Here is a 23,546-nt window from a genome sequence, read left to right on the forward strand (position 1 = left end):
TTCATCCTCTCTTGTGCTTCAGGCTATGGGCAATCTGATGATCCAAGATTAAAAGAAAAGAGAGATTATGCTGGTCCCTGATACAAATTTGCAGATTTATAAGCTTTAAGAAAGAAGTAAATTACAGGAAGACATTGGAGTGGTACAGAGCAGTACAGGAGCAAGAATTGCTGGAGTCAATGGAACAACCGTAGAAGACAATAAATACACATGTAAATACAAACATGGGAGGCTGACGCACAATTATTAAGATTAGTATAAAAAAGAATTTAATTTCATGCAGAACATATGCAGAAGGTTTTGAAGAAAGAAGAGATTCAGCAAATTGATAGCAATGAAAACATTAAGACTGTATTCTGAAATTCTCAAAGTCTTTAGTAAGTGTAAGACAGCTACGGATTTTTACCAACTTAGAAAGAAAAGACACTTCTTTTAGGTAAATATGATGGTGTCACGACTTTCCTGAAAAGATAAAGTTCTAGCATGGCCAGGGCCTCCAAGCTAATTATTAGCTTGGAAGGACTCTACCTCTTGCCTGATATCAAACAAGAGCCAGTAACTGGCAGCATTTGCCAATCCTAGTTACAAGGTTCTATAAACTATGATTAACAATTTAGATGAATTTCTGGAATATAGGGTTAGAAGTGGAAAAGCTTTACTCTGGGATTTGAACATTTCCCAGCACAGTGCGTGGCCTTGTTTCTTGCAATGAATTTTCATTTCTTTGGAGCTTAACCAAATATGGCATAGTCAATAAGTGTGCAATTCCTCTAAAAAAAACCCAAAAACCAAAAGTAGTTGCCTATAGCAAGGAGTATAGGTGATCCCCTGTGCACCCTGCAAAATGAATAGAGAGAAATAGGCACTGCTAGGGCATAATTAATCTGACCTATTTTAGATGTCTGTCTTAGGATAAAATTTAACATGCCCTAACAGTAACTGTTGCCTTCCACCAAGAGGTGATGAGATCCAATGTAGACAGCTACACTCTAAATGTCTAAATGAGTTGAATCAATTCCACCTGAACTATCTGCTCAGCAGTTGTAAACCCCTGGGGCCATGCTCCAGGTATATTGGTCTCTCTGAAAACATGTCTGTGTGGGTGGTTTGTGGGAAGATCCCTTCCCACTTCAGTGAATGAATGAATGAATGTTTCTGCTTGCAGAGAGAGGGGAATTCTAAATCTGGATGAGCATCTGAGATGCATCTGCTTATTCTGGGCACACACAGGTCCTCTAGGTTTGGACTCTGTTGTATGAATGAAGCCTGAATATGTAAGAGCTGAGTGGTAACCAGAAGTGTGTGCTGAATTACCGGCCGAATCACATGCACAAACAATGAAGAAATCATTTAGGACCAGTCAAAGCGTTAGGCAAATACAGATGAGGGGTTTTGGTTTGTTTTTGTTTTTTAACCCTACTCCATATGTACAGGAAGTGTGGTTGATTTTTAAATAAATATGTCTATTGGTTTTTTTTTTTTAGCTTATCTTGTCTTATGCTAAAAATTATCAACGATAAAGGGCAGATCCCTGAGGCACTCCATTCCTTTTGGGTGGCATTCTTAAATGTTGGGACTATTTGCTGCTCTTGAAGATATCAGCTGGTATGTTCTTCAGCATATTTTCCTTTCCTTTAATTTAAATAAAAAATTTCCCATCATAGTTTTATTTCTTGAAATAGTCTGTGTTCCAAATTTGTTCCAAATTTATGTTCTAAATCTGAAATGAGTGACAACAGATGATTCCAGTAAAGCTCAATTATGAGATTCTGGATTCACGGGAATTGTTCAGCATAAACACAGCAGGCACTAACACTGCTTATGGCTTAGGGGTTGATCTCTGTGTACAAGCACAATTACAAAGCCAGATCTGAATAACAGATGTTTCCAGTTCCCAATGTTTTGGTTAACAGAACTTATTTTATGTAAGCAGTATAAAAAGAAATGTTCAAATGCACTTGCATGTTCTCAAAAAGAGAACAAAACAGTGCCCAGTTTTAATGGTACTTTGAAAAGACTATAAAAGCAACTTAAAACAACATTTATAACCTATTCAAAAACATAGTGGATGTGATTATTATAGTGTAATTATTTGTTTACTAGTTCTCCATCAATCTTAAATATTAAGGTGTTTTTGCGTGTTTGTCCACTGTCACTCAATGCAGAGTTGTTGAAGGAATGAAGACTAAAGATCAGAACTGAGATATGATTAAAATAGAAGCTTCTCTCAAGACTGACAGTTGTGATAAAGAGTGGTAAGCAGAGCTAATTCAGAAGAGGTCTCTGTGATGACCTCAATTTTATGATGTGCTGACTCTCCAGGTAATTAAAAACAGCCAAGGCCCCACTGAATGTGATTGAATCTGGCACATCACAGATGTTTCCAGCATGGCTATCTTTTTCAAATGACTTTAATGATATTATAAAATAACTTACTGTATTGTAAGATTTTACTCTCATATAATAACACTATTTGCATCACTTGTAAAAAATCTGGTTAGCATTTTCATTATGAATATTTTCATAAAATTATCTTCCAGGTTGAAATTTGCTATGCCTTTCTTTTATATATATCAAGCAAATTTTTCTTTAATATGCAGAAGCGTAGAAAGATTTCAAGTAACTGGAATTCTTCGGCACATGCTGTTCACAGTGTCCACTTGCTCTGCCTAAAAAGAAACACTCAAGTGAAGATGGCTTTGCTGACAAGCAGGTCATATCCTTCCCCTCTTGCGATTCATTAGTACAGGGGCTGAATGTGCCACACTCTCATCAGATTCCTCACAGCTGAAGTATCACAACTGCACACACAGGCTGAGGGAGAAGGGAAAGAACGTGAGTAGTGATGGTGTGAGCAGTGATAGCTGAAAGAATTACTGTTATCAGGAAACGCTTCCCTTTCTTCTTCCAGTGTTTGCCACATGCGCACTTTTATGGTGGGTGACTCCCATTTCATGCCTCCCCCCCAGCGCCCTTGATATATGCGCAGACAGGTATGTAGGTGAAAGAATGTAAAGGATGCTCTACCCAGCTCAGCGTTACGTCTTAGACCAGTGACAGCACAATCATAGTCTTACAAATAGAGCTCCAGGTGGTCATCTGCAAGGTGTCTCTAACTGCGACAATCATTAATGAAGTTTTCACGGTAGCTTGCGCTCTGGTGGAATATGCTGTAATCACTGATGACAAGTTCATTTTAGCAATCTCACCGAGCGGTCTGACGTTGTCAAGTACCCAGTTCAACAGTATAGGTATAGAAATCATTAGAGCTTTGGTCTTTGCACTACTGACGTAAGCAGCCACGGAAAATATGTAAATGACTGTCCCATACAAGCAGCAGAAACAACTCCTATTGATTTTAATCTGTTAAGTGACATCTCTGAAAAACTGAGGCTTTAGGAAGAGTATTGGCCACCTGACTGGCTTGAGTCAAAGTCAGTTATGGCAGTGGGCAGAAACACAGCATGTGTTCTCAGGGAGATCTTACCTGGCAAAAAGGCCACTAAGATCAGTGCATGGATTTCCTCTCCCCCTGTTACTGAGGTATCTATCTATCATCTATCTCTCTGTCCCTCACTGGTTCCAGAGGCCAGCAATCCTCCGAAACAGGAAAGGTGTTGTAGGTGCTCAGGAGAGCAGCTCCGACCACCAACACATCCGAGCGGAAACGGGCTCACTAGGAGAGCTGAGTCCCTGCTCCCAGCAGTCACCAAATGTTTTCCTCCTGAGGCAGGAGGGACACATCTTCCATGAGAACAGGACTGAGTCCCTCTGCAGACTCAGAATTACAGAAGGCAGGATGATCTAATCAGCAGAGGTAAGTCTATCTCCTAAGGTCCTATGGTCCATACACAAAATGATATATATGCCCTGCAGGTGAAGCACTATAGTTTGCAGACTGAATTGCAATGAACCAGATTTTGCAAGAATATGGGTGCACACAAACAGCTAGTAACCCAAGACAGAGGAAACAGATTGTGCTTGGAAGTGTCTTTTCACTTCAGGATTAATATTTTCAAGTAAAATCACTGCTTAAAAGAAGACCAGATGTGAAGTGGTACCCAAGCCTTTGCTAATAAGATGTGTTTAAATATATCTGAGTCAGAAAAGCTTCTGAACAGGTGACAAACATGATGTCCTGTATCATCTGATCCTTCTAAACTATGCCTTTTCACAGATATGAGTCCATCAGATGAACGGAAAGAAATCCTTTAAGCTTCCAAAAGAAGTATTTGATGGTGTTCTTAGTTAACCTGAATGCAGTAAAGTATATGAATGCAAATTTATCTCTAGCAAATTAATGCCAGGGCTCATAAAATTACATTGCAGAAGAAACATCTCACTAGTCAGGGAGCAGAGATGCTTTACAAATACTGAATCATAACTGTAGATTTACTTTTCCGTTGTGTAATTCATTCTCTTTGGACTGACTGGGCTTTTGATTTGCATAATGAATGCAAATAAAAATCACTGTACTTCAATTAGTCAGATAGTATTTTTAAGCAATTAGCATGTAAGCATTAGTATTACTAATATGATTAAGCAATGATTTAGCAAATGTTTTTACCCTGGTTGGCTTCTATACATCTCTTTCTAGATTTCCTTCATAATTCTTACTCATATGACCATAAAACCCCACAACTTCAGTTTCCATCCCTTCTGTCTTATTACACAGTTTAACCCTAGCAAATACTTCAAGTGCAAAAGGAAATCATAGCATCATAGAATCATTTATGTTTGAAAAGACCTTCAAGATCATCAAGTCCAACCATCATCCATGACCACTAAACCATGTTCTGGAGTGCCTTGTCTATGTGCTTTTTGAATACCTCCAGGGATGGCGACTCAACCTCCTCCCTGGGCAGCCTACTCCAACATCTGACAACCCTCTCAGTAAAGAAACTGTTCCTAACATCCAACCTAAACCTCCCTTGCTGCAACTTGAGGCCATTCCCTCTTGTCCTGTCTCCAGCCACCTGGCAGAAGAGACCACCTCGCTACACCCTCCTTTCAGGTAGTTGTAGAGAGTGATAAGGTCTCCCCTCAGCCTCCTCTTCTCCAGACTAAACAGCCCCAGTTCCCTCAGCTGTTCCTCATAAGACTTGTGCTCCAGGCCCCTCACCAGCTTGGTTGCCCTTCTCTGGACACGCTCCAGCACCTCCATGTCTTTCCTGCAGTGAGGGGCCCAAAACTGAACACAGGACTCGAGGTGCAGCCTCACCAGTGCCCAGTACCGGGGGACGATCACCTCCCTGCTCCTGCTGGCCACACTATTTCTGATGCAGGCCAGGATGCCGTTGGCCTTCTTGGCCACCTGGGCACACTGCTGGCTCATATTCAGCCAACTGTCGACCAGCACCCCCAGGTCCTTTTCCACCGGGCAGCTAAGTCATATCTATCCTGCTGCACGATGGCTTCCAGCTCCTCCTGTTTATCGCCCGTGCTGTGTGCATTGGCATAGATGCACTTGAGCTGGCCTATCGAACCCACCCCTAACATCGGCACACTGCCCCCAGGCTCATCTCTGGTGCACCTAGTTTTATCCCTTACCCCCTTCAAACCTAGTTTAAAGCCCTCTCTATGAGCCCCGCCATCTCATGAGCGAGGATTCTTTTACCCCGTTGAGATAACTGGATACCATCTGTCACTAGCAAGCCCAGTGCCATGTAAACCTCCCCATGATCAAATCATATCATCAATGGGGAATGGAAAGGATAAAAATAAGCCTTCATAAAGGATCAGAGAGAAGGAGAAGCCAGAAGGAAAGTGGAGTTACTGGATGCCACAGAACAGAAGTAAAAATTAAAGGGGCCATATTTATTCTGAATATATAGAGAGGTCTACCAGCAATCCATCAGTAATTTACCTTAACCAAATACCTAGATGATGTATAATTATGCCCTCAAATTACCAATATTCTGTAACATGTAAGTCACAAGCTAGTAAATGTATATTTTCATGCTTTTAAGCATTGGATGTCAGTATTTCATTAAAATATGAAGCAATGCTTCTCAAATTATATATTTAAAGTTTTAGTGAATGCCAATATTATACATTTGTTTAAAATATTTCTGTTTCCCTGGGAAACATTGAAATCTTTTCAGAATATACCCATAAGCTGTTAAAGATACCCATATTCAGATAGCATTTTTTTATATATATATATATTTATAATCATACTCTGACAAAAGTTGACTCTCTGGAACAGTGACATCATTCCTGCTATAGTGGTTTTCAAATCCAAGAAGGGTGGAATTGTGTGGGTCACTTTTGAACTTGGATGTAACCCCTCAGTTGAAGAACTGGCAAAATACCACAAACTGACTGTACTGAAAGTGATGAACTGACTGTACTGAAAGTGATTTCCCACAGGACTTGTGCTCAGAAGGCACAGTTGCTGACTGTCAGACGTCCATGTATGGCAAATATGAAAACAAAGCTAGTACTCCTTCATGACCATTATATTAATTATGCATAGTATACAGTTAATTAATGAATGGAAAGATGTCACTTTTGTAAGCACATTTCCATAAGTTTGGGAAATGCAAATGCTCAGTTCAGAAACATTGTTTTGAGATTTAAAGAGTTTTGCTCATCCATTGTTTTCCCTTAGAAAGCCACAAGCCAGGTAGACCACAAGAAGTGAACAGTATCAAAATGACAAAACTATGTATGAGTTATGTGTTATTCAAGGATGTAAAATATAGAAGGAGTAGAATAATATCCTAAATAATATTCTAAAGTGCTACAAATTACCAGAAAAATATGTTAGCATCGGATTGGAAAAATGTCTAAACTGAGACACTAGTTTTCACATAGAGATTGTTATTTGATAACTGGGGATATAAAAGGGTAGGCGTGCTGGCATGAAACTCTGCATAATATCAAAAAGGCTATTACAGTACCTAACATGGAACCTGGGGAGAAGCTGGCTTTTAGGGAATTGCTAGAAATGTCTCTGTCTATAGCAGCTAGTTCCATTAGTTGCTGTTGTAGATTTCCCACCTACATTTTGGGTCACAAGATACATGTTTGAACGTGAGCTTCTATAATTCTGCTTAATTTCCTTCATTTGGAAAGCAAGGTATCTGTTTTCCATTAAAACTTTGCTGTGATCCAGTTAGAGGTGGCAGCTAAATTCTGCAGAAGCCCCAGTAGACCTGATTGAGGCAGGTTCTTAACATGCCAAATACACACTGAAGTTCAAGGGCTGTGGCCACTTTCATGAAGAGCCATGGAAGAGGTAACACTTTCTCTCTTTTTATAATATTCTAAATAATATAGAAAATATATATTATAATAGATATTACAATATGTATAATGCTATATTATATATAATACCATCCTATTGATTTTTCTATTCAGCAAGGAATTATGAAGCATCAGTTCAATTCCCTCCTCAGCTTGAGGGGAATGAAACCTGTATCCGTTACCTGCATTTACCAGACTACAAAATAGTTTGGCGGGAGTAAAGAGCTGGATTGTGGCAATCCCTGTGTTGAATATCAGTCTTGCACAACCAAGTAACCTGGCAAGAAACAGAACAAACGAAGAGGAGATAACCTAGTGGCCAGGACATTCATCTGGTTCTTCTTCCAAGATTACTTTTCAAATCATAATTGAAGACCCCATGTCTCCTCCTACTCGTGGCTGAATGCCCTAAACACAAGAATGACTTGTGCTTCCTCTTGCTTCCCATGACCATACAGAAGAGCAGGTTCAGCCAAAGGAGAGGAGAGGTGACCTAGCAGATAGGCGCTTACGTCAAAGGAGCACTCCTGCACCTGGAAGCTGTGTAGGCACTTGTCTATATCAGGCAAATAAATTCCAGAGAAGCAGGAGTCCAGACATATTTCTGTTCTCACTAACTACAGTTGGCTCATTTTAACCAGGTACTTCCTCAGTGGTGTTTGCGGAGGATATTTCCTGGATATACCCAAATCTTCCCACTAACTATAAACATGCTATTGAGATGTTTGTTGGACACTTATTACATGCAAGACCCTGTTTTTAGGTCGTCACTAGGTCCTAAAGTCTTAACAAATTCTGTAAATGGAAACTAGGTATCTTATTTAGATACAAGATCTCCAGGAAAGGAATTAAAGAGTAGACAATGTTATTTTAAACCTAGGAAAGCTTCAATTTTGAAACGTAGATTTTGTTGTTATAATTCTTCCTACCAGTTGGAAGTGCAAGCACATCTCCTTTTCTTTATGGGCGAGTCATGAATTCAATCTATTAGACTGAAAAGGACTCTGTATGTTCCCTTCAAATTACGGAATGAGAAGACAGTTACTGACCACAGTACAATTGCATTGCTCTGTCTCCATTACTTAAGCTATAAAAAGATATGTTCTAACACACTTATCTCTTTGTTTCCAGAAAAGCAGTCTACCTTGAAATTCAGCATTTGGACAGGAAAGCCAGCAGAATGCATAATTCAGAAGGCCATTTGTGTCAGCTTTGTTTGCAATCCTGCCCTAAATCTGAAAGACAGAGAGTGAATGTGGCCTCCGTTCATATGACACAAGCTGAAAAGTTATGAGCATTAACAGCTTTCCAGTCAGCTCCTTGAAACATGCAACTACATTTGAAACAGATGGGTTTTCTTGAAGCAGTATTCCCTGTATTTAATGCTGCATACCATGGCACTTTATATCACATTCATCCAGCATATCACATTCACATGGCACAGCACAACCACTGAAGGAAAAATAGAGGAAAAATAGCAGAAGATTAATAGATGGTGAAAGCGTGCGTGGAGTTAAGGCTTGAGGTGAGCAAATAGGTTATATTACCTATAACTTGGTACTCACTACCTTAATCTGGAAAGGAAGGATATTTAAATTTAAAATAGAAAAGTAATACTTAAAATTGCATTTTAAATTCTAATATTGAAGTGCTTTTCCATGGGTAGATTCCTGTATTTAACAGTGTGGAATGAAACAGAATATTTATAAAACATTACAAAATAGCCATTCATTGGTAAAGTTGTCTGAGCTCCTTCACAAAGGAATGCATGAATTTTGTTTACACTGACATTTAAGATTACCCTTGAAAGCAACCTTTTTCCAGGAAGAGCTTTGTAAATTGGTCATCTCTGCCTACATCTTAGCATCTGCACTGCAGACAAATATATTTGCTTCTTGACCCTCCCCAGAAGCCCTCGATGGAATCGTTGCCATCCCTGCTTTCAGACTTGACACTGATTATGGGTGGTAAAGACAGAAGGGAAAAAAAAAAATAAAATTCAAGGAATGAGGCATTTTCAACTGTTGTGGCTAAAGGCCTGACAGGACATCAGTGAGTGTTGTATACATTGCACAGCTTCATGCCCTGATATTCAGTATTTTTCTCAGGATTAAGCTAACTTGGTTTCCAGTCCAGGTGCTCAGCAGCTTTGGATTTGTATCAAATACTAATGTCAGTCACAACTATCAGTGTTGATGTGGGCATGTAGGTACTTCCTTGACATTATTATAATTATTAGCAAACTTCTGTTTATTCTGGAAGAATCTGTACTTCCTACTATTTTAAGTTAATTGAAGATAGAACTGAATAGAATTTTAACTATTATACTTGAGATCTGCTAACACATAGCAACATTCTAGATTAAAACATGTGTTTATAGTTGACACAGTAAAAATTGCCAGAGAGATAAGCCACGAGGTAAACTCATCCATGCAGAAGAACTTTACAAACGCTTTGAACTAATCGCAGTATTCTCATTCAAATGATATCCTAATCCAAAAACAGGTGAAAAATTTATAATAACAATAGTTGTATGTAGTCTGAAACAGTGTAATTGTTTTTAAATGAAGTGCAGATACAAACTTAAAATGTAATATAGCATAATGGATATAGGATAAAACTCTTAGCTTTAAGCCCATTAAAATATTAACTGATGATACATTTGAAGTAACAACCACAGAAAATAATTGATATGTATCCAATTAAAATTTGCAGTGAGCTTCTTGACTTTGTAATTACAAAATTCAGTGTCCTACTTTATAGAAATTGAGACGATCTCAGGAAATGACAAAATTTACCACATAATGAATACTCTCCCTACAAGACCAGACAGTGTTCACTACAATGCAGAATCCTACACATTGGTCAAAGTCTGTCACATCCAAATTCTACCATAGTAGAAGACACACATTTTTGAAAGGGGACATCAACATGTAAAAAACTACTGTCTTGAGCTCATTGTGTCTTCAAATGCAAGCAAAAGGTATCTTGCTGTAAGTAAATCTTAAATATCAAGGAGAAAATTAAAAGAAGTATCTTTATAGTCTCCCTCTCAATTTGCCATTCTCAATTTGAAAATTCAGTCACCAAGATACAGACAGTGTTCTTGACAGCTTTTAATCATCTTCCACTACTCTCTAATAGTTATCCCTATTGGAGAAAAACACTAAGAGGAGAAATTATGACAGAAGTAGCAAATTGTCAATGTAAGAAAGGACAGAAGTATCATTGTTAAAGAGATCCTCTTCCATTTCAAATCTTTCTTTGAACTGGCTTATAAAATGAAACGTAACATGTTCAGGAACAGAAGGTAATTTGAGCTTATTACCTCATCGTAACCAACATATTATAAACTCATTTGGGACACTCAAAATTACATAGAACAACACACAAAGAAATGCTATCCGAGAATTAAGGAACTCTGAAACTTACAAAGTACTTCATAATGATTTTCTCACCCCAACCTGCTCTTTAGTCATACAGAGCTTTACACATTTCCAGATTTTTCTTATTAGTCTGTTTCCTCAGATTGATACTAGTTTCTAAAATTCTTGACTAATTATAGGTCAATGACATGCTGCAGACAAGCAATTTCTATTGTAACATAGCAGAAAAAGTCATATTTAAGTGTTTCAAAACTAAAAAAATAGAAGTTAACAGAAAAACTCTCCACATTATGTGGCTTTATACACTCACCAGCAGCAATAAAAAATCTGTAATATATTTCAAAATTGCAGAGCAATGTATAATTTTCCTTCTAAACAGTAATTTGTCATGTAAAACAAAAAAAAAGTTACTAGTTCTGTAAATGCTGTTGAAAATCCCATGTTCAGAAATACGCATCTACAGCAAACAACGTTTACTTATTAGATATATGTTTTTATGCATAAATTCTTACCTGAGCTGCTTAAAAGCTTCTGCCTTCACAAGTGGTGTTTCTACAGAGTGTTCAAAAAGTGCTCCTTCAGGCCCTGCAAAAAAAAAATAATACTATACTGTAGAAGTTCAAAAGTAAGAAAATAGCAACAGGGATTTATACGGCCACTTTGATATCAGAAATTAAGGTAAGAAAACATATATTAACAATTAAGAAGACAATTAAAATATACTGATTGTCTTACTATTACAGTATTGACTGAAACAACATGATACACAGGTAATGTAAAAGTACAGGTGTAAGTTCTTAAAATGAAATCTAAAAAGTTTGAAGACAGAGAAATTTTACACTATATGGGACAACAAAATAAGTAAATAAGATTTTTATAATGTAACTTCCATTAGAGTTGAGATAATTAAAATCCCACAAAACCTTTTTAAATATTACAGACCAAAATAACCATATTTATTTTAGACTATTCTATACATAGCACAAGTTCTGGTGCATAGCTTCATCAAAGATTTTCCCCTATTTTTGCACAGACTTGCTGAATATAAAATGGTATTTATACACATAAAATGGTAATGAGTACAGAATCAGATAGTTTACCTCTTGAAATGAGTAGTTTCAGCCCAACGAGAAGGAAACAGCGGGCACCCAACCCCAACAGAAGCCTCCCTGTTGGACCTGAAAGTTCTCCAAGCACCTCCATTTCTGCCCTCCTGAGGGCTAGCATCACTGCGGTATCACCAGCTCATGGACCATCTCCCACCTAACCTTCACTGGGATCAGGGAATTAGCTGAAGTAGTGCAAAAGCCCCTCAGCAACAGAGATGGCTCAAAAAAGCAGCTAAACACCATCAGCTGCAGCAAGGGTGGAGTCTCTCACCTGTTCATTGGCTTTGTGAAGGCACTCACCCAAAACTGGGGAGGCCCTAGGTGGAGTATCTTCTCCAGCTTAGAGAATTCACATATCTAAGCACTTTTCATGTGAATATGTAGCAAGACAATCTATTTTAATAGTTAGGATATTACTCAATGTGGCTTTTCTGGCTGCTCTTTGAATTAAAACAGAATGCAGTTACACTCAGGAAAGAATTCTGGGCTGTAGAAAGCCCTAAGTCAGGGCTTTGGAATCCATCTAGAGAAACAAACTCTTAGGACCCCTTTTGAGCTGCAGGTTGGTGAATATGTATGCATGCATGTGCATGCTTATTTAAATATTATCATAGTTAACACATTAAATGCAAATATACATGTAAACAAAAGAAAACTGGGGGTTTTGTCCTCTGCCTGGAAGACTTGATGAGATTGGGATGAAAAAGAGAAAGTACACGTGGAAAAAGGCAGAGGGAAGGAAAGACAAAGGGAAATGGATGATTAGAAAGTATGGTGTAGATGGTATAGATGCATTAGTATTAGATATGGTATAAAGGGAAAAAGATAATAAAAATCAGTGGGGGCAACCACAGAGAACTTGGTAAAAGGAAAAAAAAAAGTGAAATCAAGAGATACCATTAAAAATGAAAACATTGCAGAGCCAGCTGATAGGAAGACCGTCACTTCATGAGGGCTAGGGGCAAGGTCTCAGGATGTCCTAAGAATGCATGGAATGTGCTGCTTTTTGAGAAGAGCTCTAGCTGAAATCATGATTCCTTAGAATGAAATCTCCTTAGCTTGGATGGAAGAGAAGTGCACAAAATATAAGAATTACCATACTAAATCACTTCACCACTTCAAGGAAGCATGGATTTCTAAGCTTCTATTTAAATTTTATTGTTGATATCCTCATCATCAATTTAAGTAAATGATTCTTTCTGGGATCTGCTAACTGGAATGAATATAACACTGGAAAATATAAAATTCATTAATTCAGGCAGGACTTTAACCCTTCTGCATTAGCATTAAGATTATTTTGCAAGATAAAGCCTAGTGTCTGGCTGGACATACTTAATTATTCTCCTGTTCTTGTATTTTTGCTGGTGGGTGTTACAAGGTGGCAACCTTACATGTTGGAGATGATGAAAAAAAAAACTTAAGGAATTAAATAAGTCTGTCAGAAAATGCTGATTTGGTACAACTAAGATGTTTTGCAGGGATATGCTGATCTGTCAAAACTTCTTAGTTTGCTTGCCAGCTAGAGGTGGCAATGCATTCAAGTTTTCCTTGAGGGACTGCCTCAAATGTGATTCTTCTGATACTGTGGTCCTTTGAGAATATATCATGATTCCTCACTGTCCTCTATTCCGCTATGTCCTACCTGACAATTCTTAGCAAAGCAAGCATTTCACTGTTTTCTTCACTCTTGGATTATAGTGAATGGGTTGTAATTTCAGTGAAATATATACTGTCACAATACTACCTGTGCTAACAAAAGACTTTTCTTGTCAGTAACTTCGAATGATCTCCAAACACATGATTTATCAGGGGAGATAGCTTCATCTTAATGTCTCCCAACTGTAGTTCTGGGAAGTCTTTAGGTATGTCTACATTAGGAGGTAATGTGACCTGAAAGGTGTGGATTTATAGAGTGATATACTTGGTGCTAAAGATCTGCTGCTCATAGTATAAAGATTTAGGGGATTTTACTTTGGACCAACTCGAGTCTCATCCTGTGGACTTAAAACGAATTTGCAATTTTGATGAAGTAAATGCATTTTTGGAGCCCACTTCTCAGTTCGGTTTCATCCAAAAGGAATCCACTGTATTTGCTCCCTCATTCCTCCATGGTATAAACCAGTGGGACGTGAGAACTGTCAGAACCATCAGACCTGCAGCAAAAGTGCAGTCCTGACTGAACAAAATGCTGTTATAGATGCACATTTTGGCTTCATGACTGTGGAAGGCATTTTTTAATTTCCTTTATTTTCCCCTTCCTTTTTCTTACTCATCCATGCATCTCCTATACCAACATACCTTCTATGGTATGCTCTTCCACTTGAGTGTGGTTTGGAATCCAATTCCTTTTGTTAGACAGCTAATTTTCAGCCATTTTCAGTACCAGCTTAGCTGCAGTGTCGTAGGATGAGGTACAATGAAGATACGATACGAGTGAACTCCCATTCTTAACATAAGCTGCATAGTTTCTTGTAATACCAATTGTATGAAACGGCATAGTTTGAAATTTCATGCCTTGCCACACTGCTACATATCCTTATATATGATGGCCATGGTGGCAGAATTTGACCTTGTGCCAATTTCTTGATCTAAATAATAGTGTCACATAGTGAGGATCTTGGTGCAGTTTCTGGATACAAGATTCATTTCCATCTTGTTTTAACGTCTATAGGAAAAGCTGAGCATTCGATAACACTCCTATTCTGCAGAGAAAGACTTACCAATTATCACCTGGCTTCTTCCAGTTGCGCGAAGAAGGCCTCATCTGCTTATTCCCAATCAGGTGGTCTGCAGCATACAACCACCACAACGTTGCCCACGTTGACCTGCACCTCTAATCCTGACCCATAAGCTCTCAGCTGGCTCCTCATCCATCCCAAGGCTGAGCACCCTGCATTCCTGCTGCTCTTGCACATAAAGGGCAATTCCCCCCTCACCTTTCCAGCCTGTCCTTCTTGAAGAGCCTCTATTCCAGTGAAGTATTTTGAGTGGCACATTTGTAAAGCACCTTAACTCCTTGCATGTTATAGTGTGTCGTTACTGTAGATACAGTCCTCAGACTGAAAGCACTGAAATGGCCAGTGCCTACTGGAGCAGCTCCATGGAACCTAATGGTATGACACTGGTTTACTGCTATTAAAAATCTAGTCCTATGTTTCCATTTTTATAAATTTTCCTTCTATGTCCCTGTGTAAATACCCCATTGTTTATTTAGTCCACTTGCTATAAACCATATAGTTTCAATTATTAGAAAGATGAGGGAAGGAAATAATCACTTTCATTAATATTTTGCAAAAGTAACATTAATGGCTCCTTACAGACTAATGAAATGGCATATCTAGCCATCAGAGTAATAATCAGAGTAATGAAAGGTAAGTGGAGCCTTGTACTTTAACTACATGAACACAGTTTATTATCTGCTACCGCTGATATACAAAATAATATATATACCATATATACAAAATAATAAATAATGACTTCAGAAGATGTGTCTCTAAAACTCAACTGGTGAGTTTTGTCTCCACATTAGACATCACCAGCATGGGCAGTCTCTGAAGAGCTCTACTCTGTGCTCTGCCTGATTTTCATATAATTCCTCTGTCATCTGTAGAAATCCATACAATCACGACAGCACCTTTTACAGAGAAGTTCATGTTTGGTGATATAAAAATGAATAGTGCTTGTTTGCATTTGAGATATAGCTTGATAAGGTTATAAAAGAAATGATATGACCTACTTGTCTGTCTATGAAAGGGATGTGAGCTGATAAATCATGACCATATATGCACAGAGAGATGTCAGAAAGAGGAGCCTGGCAAAATTCATTAGAGGAGGAGGGAGAACATCTATATATACAAAGAGAGATTTGTGAGGCCTGAGTGCAGTCATGGTTGCCGAAGCCTTGTTTGAAATAAAGCAGATCCTTGTTTTAGGGATCTACTCCTGTCTCTTGGTCCAGGATGGCAAGTCTATTGGTCCAAGCACCACTGTGGCTCAAAAACAAGGCAGAGTGCAGAGAGACCAAACTCCCCAGAAGCCCAGTTGTATTGCTAGTTCTCAGCCCGTGCAAACCAAGAGCACTGGAGTCAGCACTAAACCCCAGCGATTACATAATTTTAATTTAAAAAAATCTTTCTGAATGCCTTTATAAAACAGCATTGCCATTGGAGCACTCCCTCCTCACTGGAGGAGACTGAAGCCCACGCTTAGCAGTGAACAACTCTGGGGATCTCACCCTCTCCTTCTCTTTTTGAAGGTGAACCATGAAAGAGGATGAAATGAGACAGCATGTAGCCAGGGGCAGAGCTTCACTTTGCTGGCAGACATCAAAAGTGCTTGTTCCCAGCCGTCCCCTCACGCTGGGCACTTCACATTTTGTATGGCATTAGAGAGCACTGTCCTGGGAGGTGGGACTGCAGGACTGAAGTCTCCTGGGCCAAGGAGGGAATTCAGCCCAGGTCTCCCACTTCCTAAAACGGACACCCTGCTCTGAAAGCGAAGTCAGAGTCAGTCTCTTTTCCCAAGTAACAAGCGATAGGACAACAGGAAACAGCCTCAAGTTGTGCCAGGGGAGGTTTAGATTGGATATTAGGAAATATTTCTTCACCAAATGGGTTGTCAAACGTTGGAACCGGCTGCCCAGGGAAGTGGTTGAGTCACTGTCCCTGGAGATATTTAAAAGATGTGTAGATGTGGTGCTTAGGGACATGGTTTAGTGGTGGACTTGGCAGTGTTAGGTTTATGGTTGGATTTGATGATCTTAAAGGTCTTTTCCAACCTAAATGATTCTATGATTCTATAAAGACAGGTAAGTGGTAACAGAGATAGTATCACTTGCATGGAAATAGGGGCTAATGGAAGAAAGCCAACAGGAAACGTCAGGGTTAACGCTCTAGCAAGAGGGGGGTTGGTGGTGGTGTAAGAGGGAATAAAAAGGCTCATTTGCATATTCTAGAGCTGTCACCTCAAAGCAAGAGTAAAAGCTTGCCTTCCTGGGAGAAAAATTTCTTCATCAAACAGCATTAAGTTTGAACAGTATGACACTAAAAGAAAATACCCTCAGGGCAAATTTATTTTTTTAAATGGCCCTAAACTGATTTCTTGTCTTCATTACGTACTTTATCTTTTAAACTGTAAAGAAATAACATTAATTATGATATGAATATTACTATATTTACTATTTTATACATCATTGTTTATGAATATAATGTAATTTAATCCTAGAATACACAAGATCAAGATGTTAATTTTCTTACTGAGAGGACTGAAGTCAGCAAGGTTCATTAACACTCCCCCAACCCTATCAAGCAAGGACTATCTGCCTCTTCAAAGTCTAACAGAATGTTTATTCATACCCTCATATCGTCTCCTACTTAACTTACCTTTCTGAGCAGAAGCGTTTAAATTAAACACACATCTTCACATTGCACTTCAGCGTTAGCTACTCAAACTGAAAACCTTTCCACAGAACAGAGCACTAGAAAATCACCAACAATACTCAGCAAATACTTCAAGAGATTATGAAAGACAAGCAAGCAGAAGGACAAGTAGTAAACTGGAGAAAGGTTGATACAATGTGCTTGTACATAAAGATACCGATCCCCTCTGCCCTACCAGCTTTTTTTCAAGAAGAGTGGAGGGTAAAGCAACTGCATTCTATTAGTTTCTTATCTGCTCATCACCAAAATATTACCCGGTACAACAGTTATGATGTATAAATTGTAATTTGTACTTGTTAAAAAGTTTTTCTGTGCAGTAGTTGAGACCATTTTGTATCTGCTGAATGCTAATTATTTTTCTATTGTATATAATTTTATTTACTTGAGCCTATTTTCTCCCTTCTGTGGACAGCCTTCTAGTTGCCAAGTTTGCAGGGCAGGCAAGGGAGTGAAACACAGGACTCCTATGGCCACTGACTCCAGCCATTTGTGCAGGAGGATTCTGTTTGCAGCCAGTGCTGTGACTTCACCCCTGTCATGACAATATTGTTAGTTATAAAGCAATTGGCACTTTGCCAGCCAACGCGCTGTTACAAGGTGGGTTTCACTGTCACCAATGACAACCCTACCAGAACAAAATGCTGATGTTTGATACCTCCGCAGCAGCATAATAAGTGTTTGCAGAAGATGCAGGTTATTACTGAAATAGTATTAAAGAGGACGTAACTGGAGTACATGCTCTTTCAGGTAGCATTAATTGTCATGAAGGGTTAAGCTGAGCTTCAGTTTCATACACTTAAATTTAAGCGTCTGTGACGTAGGTGTCACAGATGAGCTAGAGGTAGAATTTAGTTGCCTGACCTACTATGCCTAGTACCTACTGTCATCTAAAATACCCTCGTACATCCTGCTTGGCCTCCAGCTGCCACGATCAAAGGAAGTGTCTCCTGTAGATAAAGCGATACCATGTGGTGTCTCACATACCCTAAGGTGCTTCAAACACTGCTGGATGCTTATGTTTTAGCATCTGAACTCAGCCACTACATTCAAGAAGATGAGCAAGCCATCGAGCTCATCCTAAAGTAGACAACTGCACTTGGTCGGCAGAAGATCTCCCCACATGCCAGGTCTAGGTGCCTCCTTCACGCTCTGGGCTGCATTGACTGTGTTGACTGGAGGTTCAATTCAGTTGTCTCAACATGGGCACCTAGACCTGGCTGTGATGCTGTGGGGTATCTGAGACACTTTGCTGATCATGGCCTTCCCCAGGCTTTTGCTCTTCTTAGAACAGAGAGTCTGCTGCTATTTCATTCTACCACATAGGCCACAAAATGTCTGACTGAAATAGTATGAGGTTAAACACATCAAATTGTTGGAAAATGACAGTTCCTGAGGTGTTGGGTTGGATTAGCTTATTCTTAGACTTTTCCTGAAATACCATAAATCACAGACATTTGCTCTCTGCTGTAGTATATTTTAGTTGAAATCCATCAGGTTTTCTTACAAATCGTTACTGAGCTTTTCATAATTCACATAAATAAGGAGAAGCAAAATCAAATAGTTCACTATATTGTACATAAAAAACTGCAAAATGTTCTTTGTGTATTTTAAGAGGTAGTCTGTTTCTTATGGTATGAAATTTTGAAAATTTATTTCACATTGATCTTGTTCTCTAAAATGTTTAAAAAATTATCTCAGTATGCAAAGTATTACTAATTTATCCTTCATGCTAATAGTATCATTTAAATCACAATTTTAACAAATTAATTTCAAGTAAAGTAGGCATGAATCTCCGCTCACTTATATTAATTTTACACTGAAATAACCTCACTGACTTTAATGAATTTGCTTTTGAATTGTACTACGGTGTAAAAAAGAAACAGGCAATGTGTCTTTCTACAATATCTGCTAAAGTAAACAATTATCCTTGCAGTGTAAAGATTAATATTGGACGAGTCAGAATACATGTTTTAGCATAACAATTTCAACTCGTATATGAATGATTTTTACTTACTTTGAGCAGAGATAGACCTTTTCCAAATCAGTTAACAATTATGCAGTTTTTCATATCTTTGTTAAACATGCTTTTCTATTAAAGTTTAGCATCCCTTGGGCAAACAATAATTATTTGATATGGTTTCCTGGTTAAACAAAGTTGTAATTTCAATTAGGTTAAAAAGTAAAAAACTTAAGATAAGACCCTCAGGCATAAACAAAATTTATTAGCACATTTATTATAACTTAACTTTGGCTTTGAAACACTAATTGTATAGTTACTACCACATTTGTAGTCTTGCACAGTGAAATAATATGAATATATTCATTAAAATTAAGACCTCAAGATTTCAGAGGACCAATAATTACCAAAATTTAAACATGATAGTTACAATCAGGTTAAAAATATTAAAAATGTAATTGAAAACAAGTTACAAGATAATTTCAGTATTTTCTTTGATGGACTCTTCCACTTAAAGAGAGATCACACCTTGATGCCTCTCTTTTAATGCACCCTTACACCTGGAAAATGAAGGTTGACTTTATCAGGTCATATGAAAGGAAATAGTTTTTCACGTGATAACTTTTGACATCTTATTTTGTAAATGAGTACTTTGGTGATTTGCAGAAATAGCCTAAGACAAACTTGTCTTTTGACAGGTGACATTTGAAATATACTACAAATACCATCATGTGACATAAGTGCTACACACAGAGCAGAAATACAGTGGCTTTCACTTTGAAAGATAAAACCATATAAAAACATCAGAGAGAGTCTAAAAAGTTTTCACAAATAAAACTCAATACAACTCAAACTGGAATATCTAGACTTTTTTCAGCCTCAGTCAACAGTGTGCACTGGAAACATTAAGTAATTCAGAAAAAAAATGCACCATTACAGTTCCAATCACCAATGGCTTTAAAATAAAATACACACATACAGACATATATACATATTTATATATACATATTATTTTGCTGTTAAAAGTTCTTACTGCTTATTTATTGGAAAAGGTCAGAATATCTTCAGATTTCTATTTCCTAATGAGGTAAAACCAGAACTTGTGTTCACACACAATGATGTATTTAAAAATGCCATTTTTATCATGCCTTTTTTGTGGCTATGATTTGGGCATTTCTTAAACTGTTACAAACCTGTGACTCGAAGTTTATCTGTGCCAATTACAACCTCATTTTCATCCACTGTAAAAAGTGGCTTGCCGTCCTTTGAGTTGATCTGAAATTGCTGACCGTGGAATTCTACCATTTTAGGACCTGCAAAGCACAGTAGAATAAGGGAATAATTACATCAGCTTTCTTCAACATTCTATATAAATTGCTAACAATTTGAATTGTGGTCTTAATAATTTAGTAACTCATTTAAGTACATTAAGGATCACGAAGCACCCAGACATTCTGAGGATAGTGACCCTGCAAGTACTGAAATTGGCTGTTTACATGATCTAATTTGTTGTTCAAAACTGTGCCTGGAGTCATGCTTTCAAGTTGGGTTTCCAGGGAATTCAAGAAATCCCTCACAAATTGATCAAGACAAACATTCATGTTCTTGGTGTTGAAACTGCTAAGATTCTTTGATCAGTGTGAGTCTATAATTTTTTATTTTTTTTTTAAAACACAGAAACTAATTATCAAAGACTTTGCAGCATCATCCCTTTTGATTAGGGAGGCTCAAATGCTTTAAAATTACAAAAAACCCATGCAAGATAAGAGCAGGAGCCTCAGCTCTTCATAACAAATGCCAGTTTAGCTCCACATATCTAATAAATGTTACCTTAGAAGAGTTACAAAAAGCTATGAGAGTATTTGCAATTGGATCTGGCACTCCAAAAATTTAATTAATTGTGTGCAAGAGAGTTTTTACATATTACCAGATCCTAAAATCAGTAAAACATCCTGTTCTACAGTATTGGCTTGGTAAGTGGATATAAATCAAACCCTTAATATTCCCCTTTCTAACACTTGATCAATTAAAAATTCACATCACATAAGTTTGAATGTCTATTTGATAGAGTCATCATTTAAATCTATGTTCAGAATTAAAATTACAGAGAATGGTAAAAGCAGTTAAGACTCCTTTTCAGCAATTTTTAATAAAGGTAATTCACAGACTATCCATGGGACCAAGAGGCATTGAGCTGCTTGCTTCCCAGTAAGAACCTGTCTTACCATGCCTACTCTCGTAAATGTTAAATATATTCCAGGAAGTAATTCTCAAAAGAAATAGGATTTTTTTTTTGTTAGATCTTATGTTAAAATGGCATTAGATGATGGATGATTGATACTGCTAAGAAATACATTCAGGTATTTCCTAAAATCTGCATGGTAGGTGATGCAAGAGATGCATACCATAAGGTTCTATACAAATTGCTTATTGCTTTACTCAGCAGATGCGAAGTATTGCTTTTAATTGCCCATCAAGCGTGGAAGGGGTTATAGAAGCCATAATGTCCTAAACTAGGGCAACAATTTTAAGGCATAAAACCTTATATTGATTCTACTTGAAAATGGTCAGGATAGAGGGCTGAGCTCTGCAGTACATTATACTCTGTTGGATATGTGCACCGAGGCACAGCCTTACGGATCTCAGTTTGGCTCTTCTCTAAAGCTCCTTTGGAGCACGTGATTTCACTTCTGAGAAGTGTATTGCAAAGAGTGAGCTCAGAAAATATCTTCAGTCAGTGAAAAGGTGTTAAACACTCATTTTTTTTTTACAACTAAAGAAGCAGTTCTGGCTAAGTGAGGCAAGGATGGATCCCTATCAATACATTCCTAGAAAATCTTGATTAAGGTGTTTTATTGTTTCTGCCCAGCAGCAGTAATGAAACTGCCCATTTATGTAGCATAGGTAGATTCTTGTTTATTCAAACAAATCAAAGGCCTAAGTAAACTGACTGTTATCAACTTTATTGGTGCTGCAGGGGCCACTTACTCATCCTTCTGATCCATCCAACACCACGATTACAGTGCGGAGCATGAGTGTGGGAAGCACAAATCAAAGCCTCTGCTGTCTGACATGATACAGGTTGGGTGGTTCAGGCACACTGAGGGTACCACGTTTTTGCTGGAAGGGATTTAGGAGTGATTCTTGGTCTCTTTTGTTGAAGACGTTTTACACGGTATAGAAAATGAAGGTACTATTTGGAGCCTTTGTTTCCTCCGCAGGAAGGGAACCCAAGCTTCCAGCTTCCAGCTGCAACATGCTGGCTGTAGGACTGCTGGAGAAAAGTTGTACTACCACATTTTCTTCTCCTGATCTTTCTTATTGTTGGACCTCATTCTAAAAAGCATGCAATTAAAGTATCTGCTGGTTTAGACCCAGTAAATGAGATAAAAATGGGAATGCTTACTCTGTAGGCTCTGACAAGGTTACGTATTTTTCTTTTCAGTGCTGTCAATATTTTAGTAGGTCTGGCATGCTGGAAGCAAATATTTTTATATAGCTACAGAATATTTATTGATTAAAAGAATTAATATCTGAGTGAAGATCCTGAAGACTTACATTTTACGAACATGTACTTTAAAGTAGGTGGCCCAAGACCTTCCACAGATTCAATTCTAAGCTGTGAGTTTTTATAGTGTGGGTAATCTTTAAAATACTAATTAGAAAGTGCTAAGGGTATTTGAACTATGGTGCAAGCCTGTAAACAATATGCAGCAATATCTCTAGGACTCAGAAATACATACTGTTAATTTATATATAATTGTTAATTATTTACACACGATCACAGAAAAATACTTTAATGTGATGAAGATACTGTATGTTTAGAAGGAATGCTATCTACTAATTTCCTTGGTACAAAGGAAGTCATCTTTGAAAATAAATTGCCGTGCCTCAATAGTGGCAATTCTGCTCTTTCCTTCTCAGCACCTTGGCAGACACAGAAGTTTTCATTGATTATAAAGCATTGGAAGAAAAAATGGATTCGAAAGAACTGGAGGAGTGTGATTTGCACCAGGCCTAACTTGATCTCTTCCAGGACTACATTTATCTTCTCGATTTGCTGATTTGCTGAAGCTATTTTACAAGCAATCTTGTCAAAGAAAGATTTTTCATGTTTCTCATAGTAAGAACAGGAACGACCTACCTCAAATAGCATGGATTGATTAATGTAATTTGTACATCTGCATATTGCCAGAAAATAGACAGTTTTTTATTAATTGGATTGTTATGGAATGTAGACTAATTCACAGGGAGATGTGGCATGACAAAAGAAAAGAGTTATAAGATATATGAGCTGCCTTAACTGTTTGAATTTAGGATGAATATATACACACGAAATAGCATTTACATACCTTGGACCAAATTCTGTTTTCTCTCACCTAACCAAAGTAAACAGGCATAGATA

The 23,546-nt window shown here is 37.9% G+C and overlaps 1 protein-coding gene across 4 annotated transcripts in view; it reads right to left on the bottom strand.

Moving 5' to 3' along the window:
* SGCG (sarcoglycan gamma) overlaps nt 1–23,546 on the bottom strand; it is a 153,323-nt gene that overhangs the window by 14,281 nt on the left and 115,496 nt on the right. For all 4 annotated transcript variants that reach the window (XM_075050731.1, XM_075050730.1, XM_075050732.1 and 1 more), the window contains 2 exons: nt 20,335–20,454; nt 11,150–11,222 (listed from right to left, as the gene is read on the bottom strand). In XM_075050731.1, coding sequence (XP_074906832.1) covers nt 11,150–11,222; nt 20,335–20,454 — 193 coding nt within the window. The remainder of the gene's footprint in view (nt 1–11,149; nt 11,223–20,334; nt 20,455–23,546) is intronic.

This window comes from Buteo buteo, chromosome 18 (assembly GCF_964188355.1).
Source record: "Buteo buteo chromosome 18, bButBut1.hap1.1, whole genome shotgun sequence".
NCBI classification, from domain to species: Eukaryota; Metazoa; Chordata; class Aves; order Accipitriformes; family Accipitridae; genus Buteo; species Buteo buteo.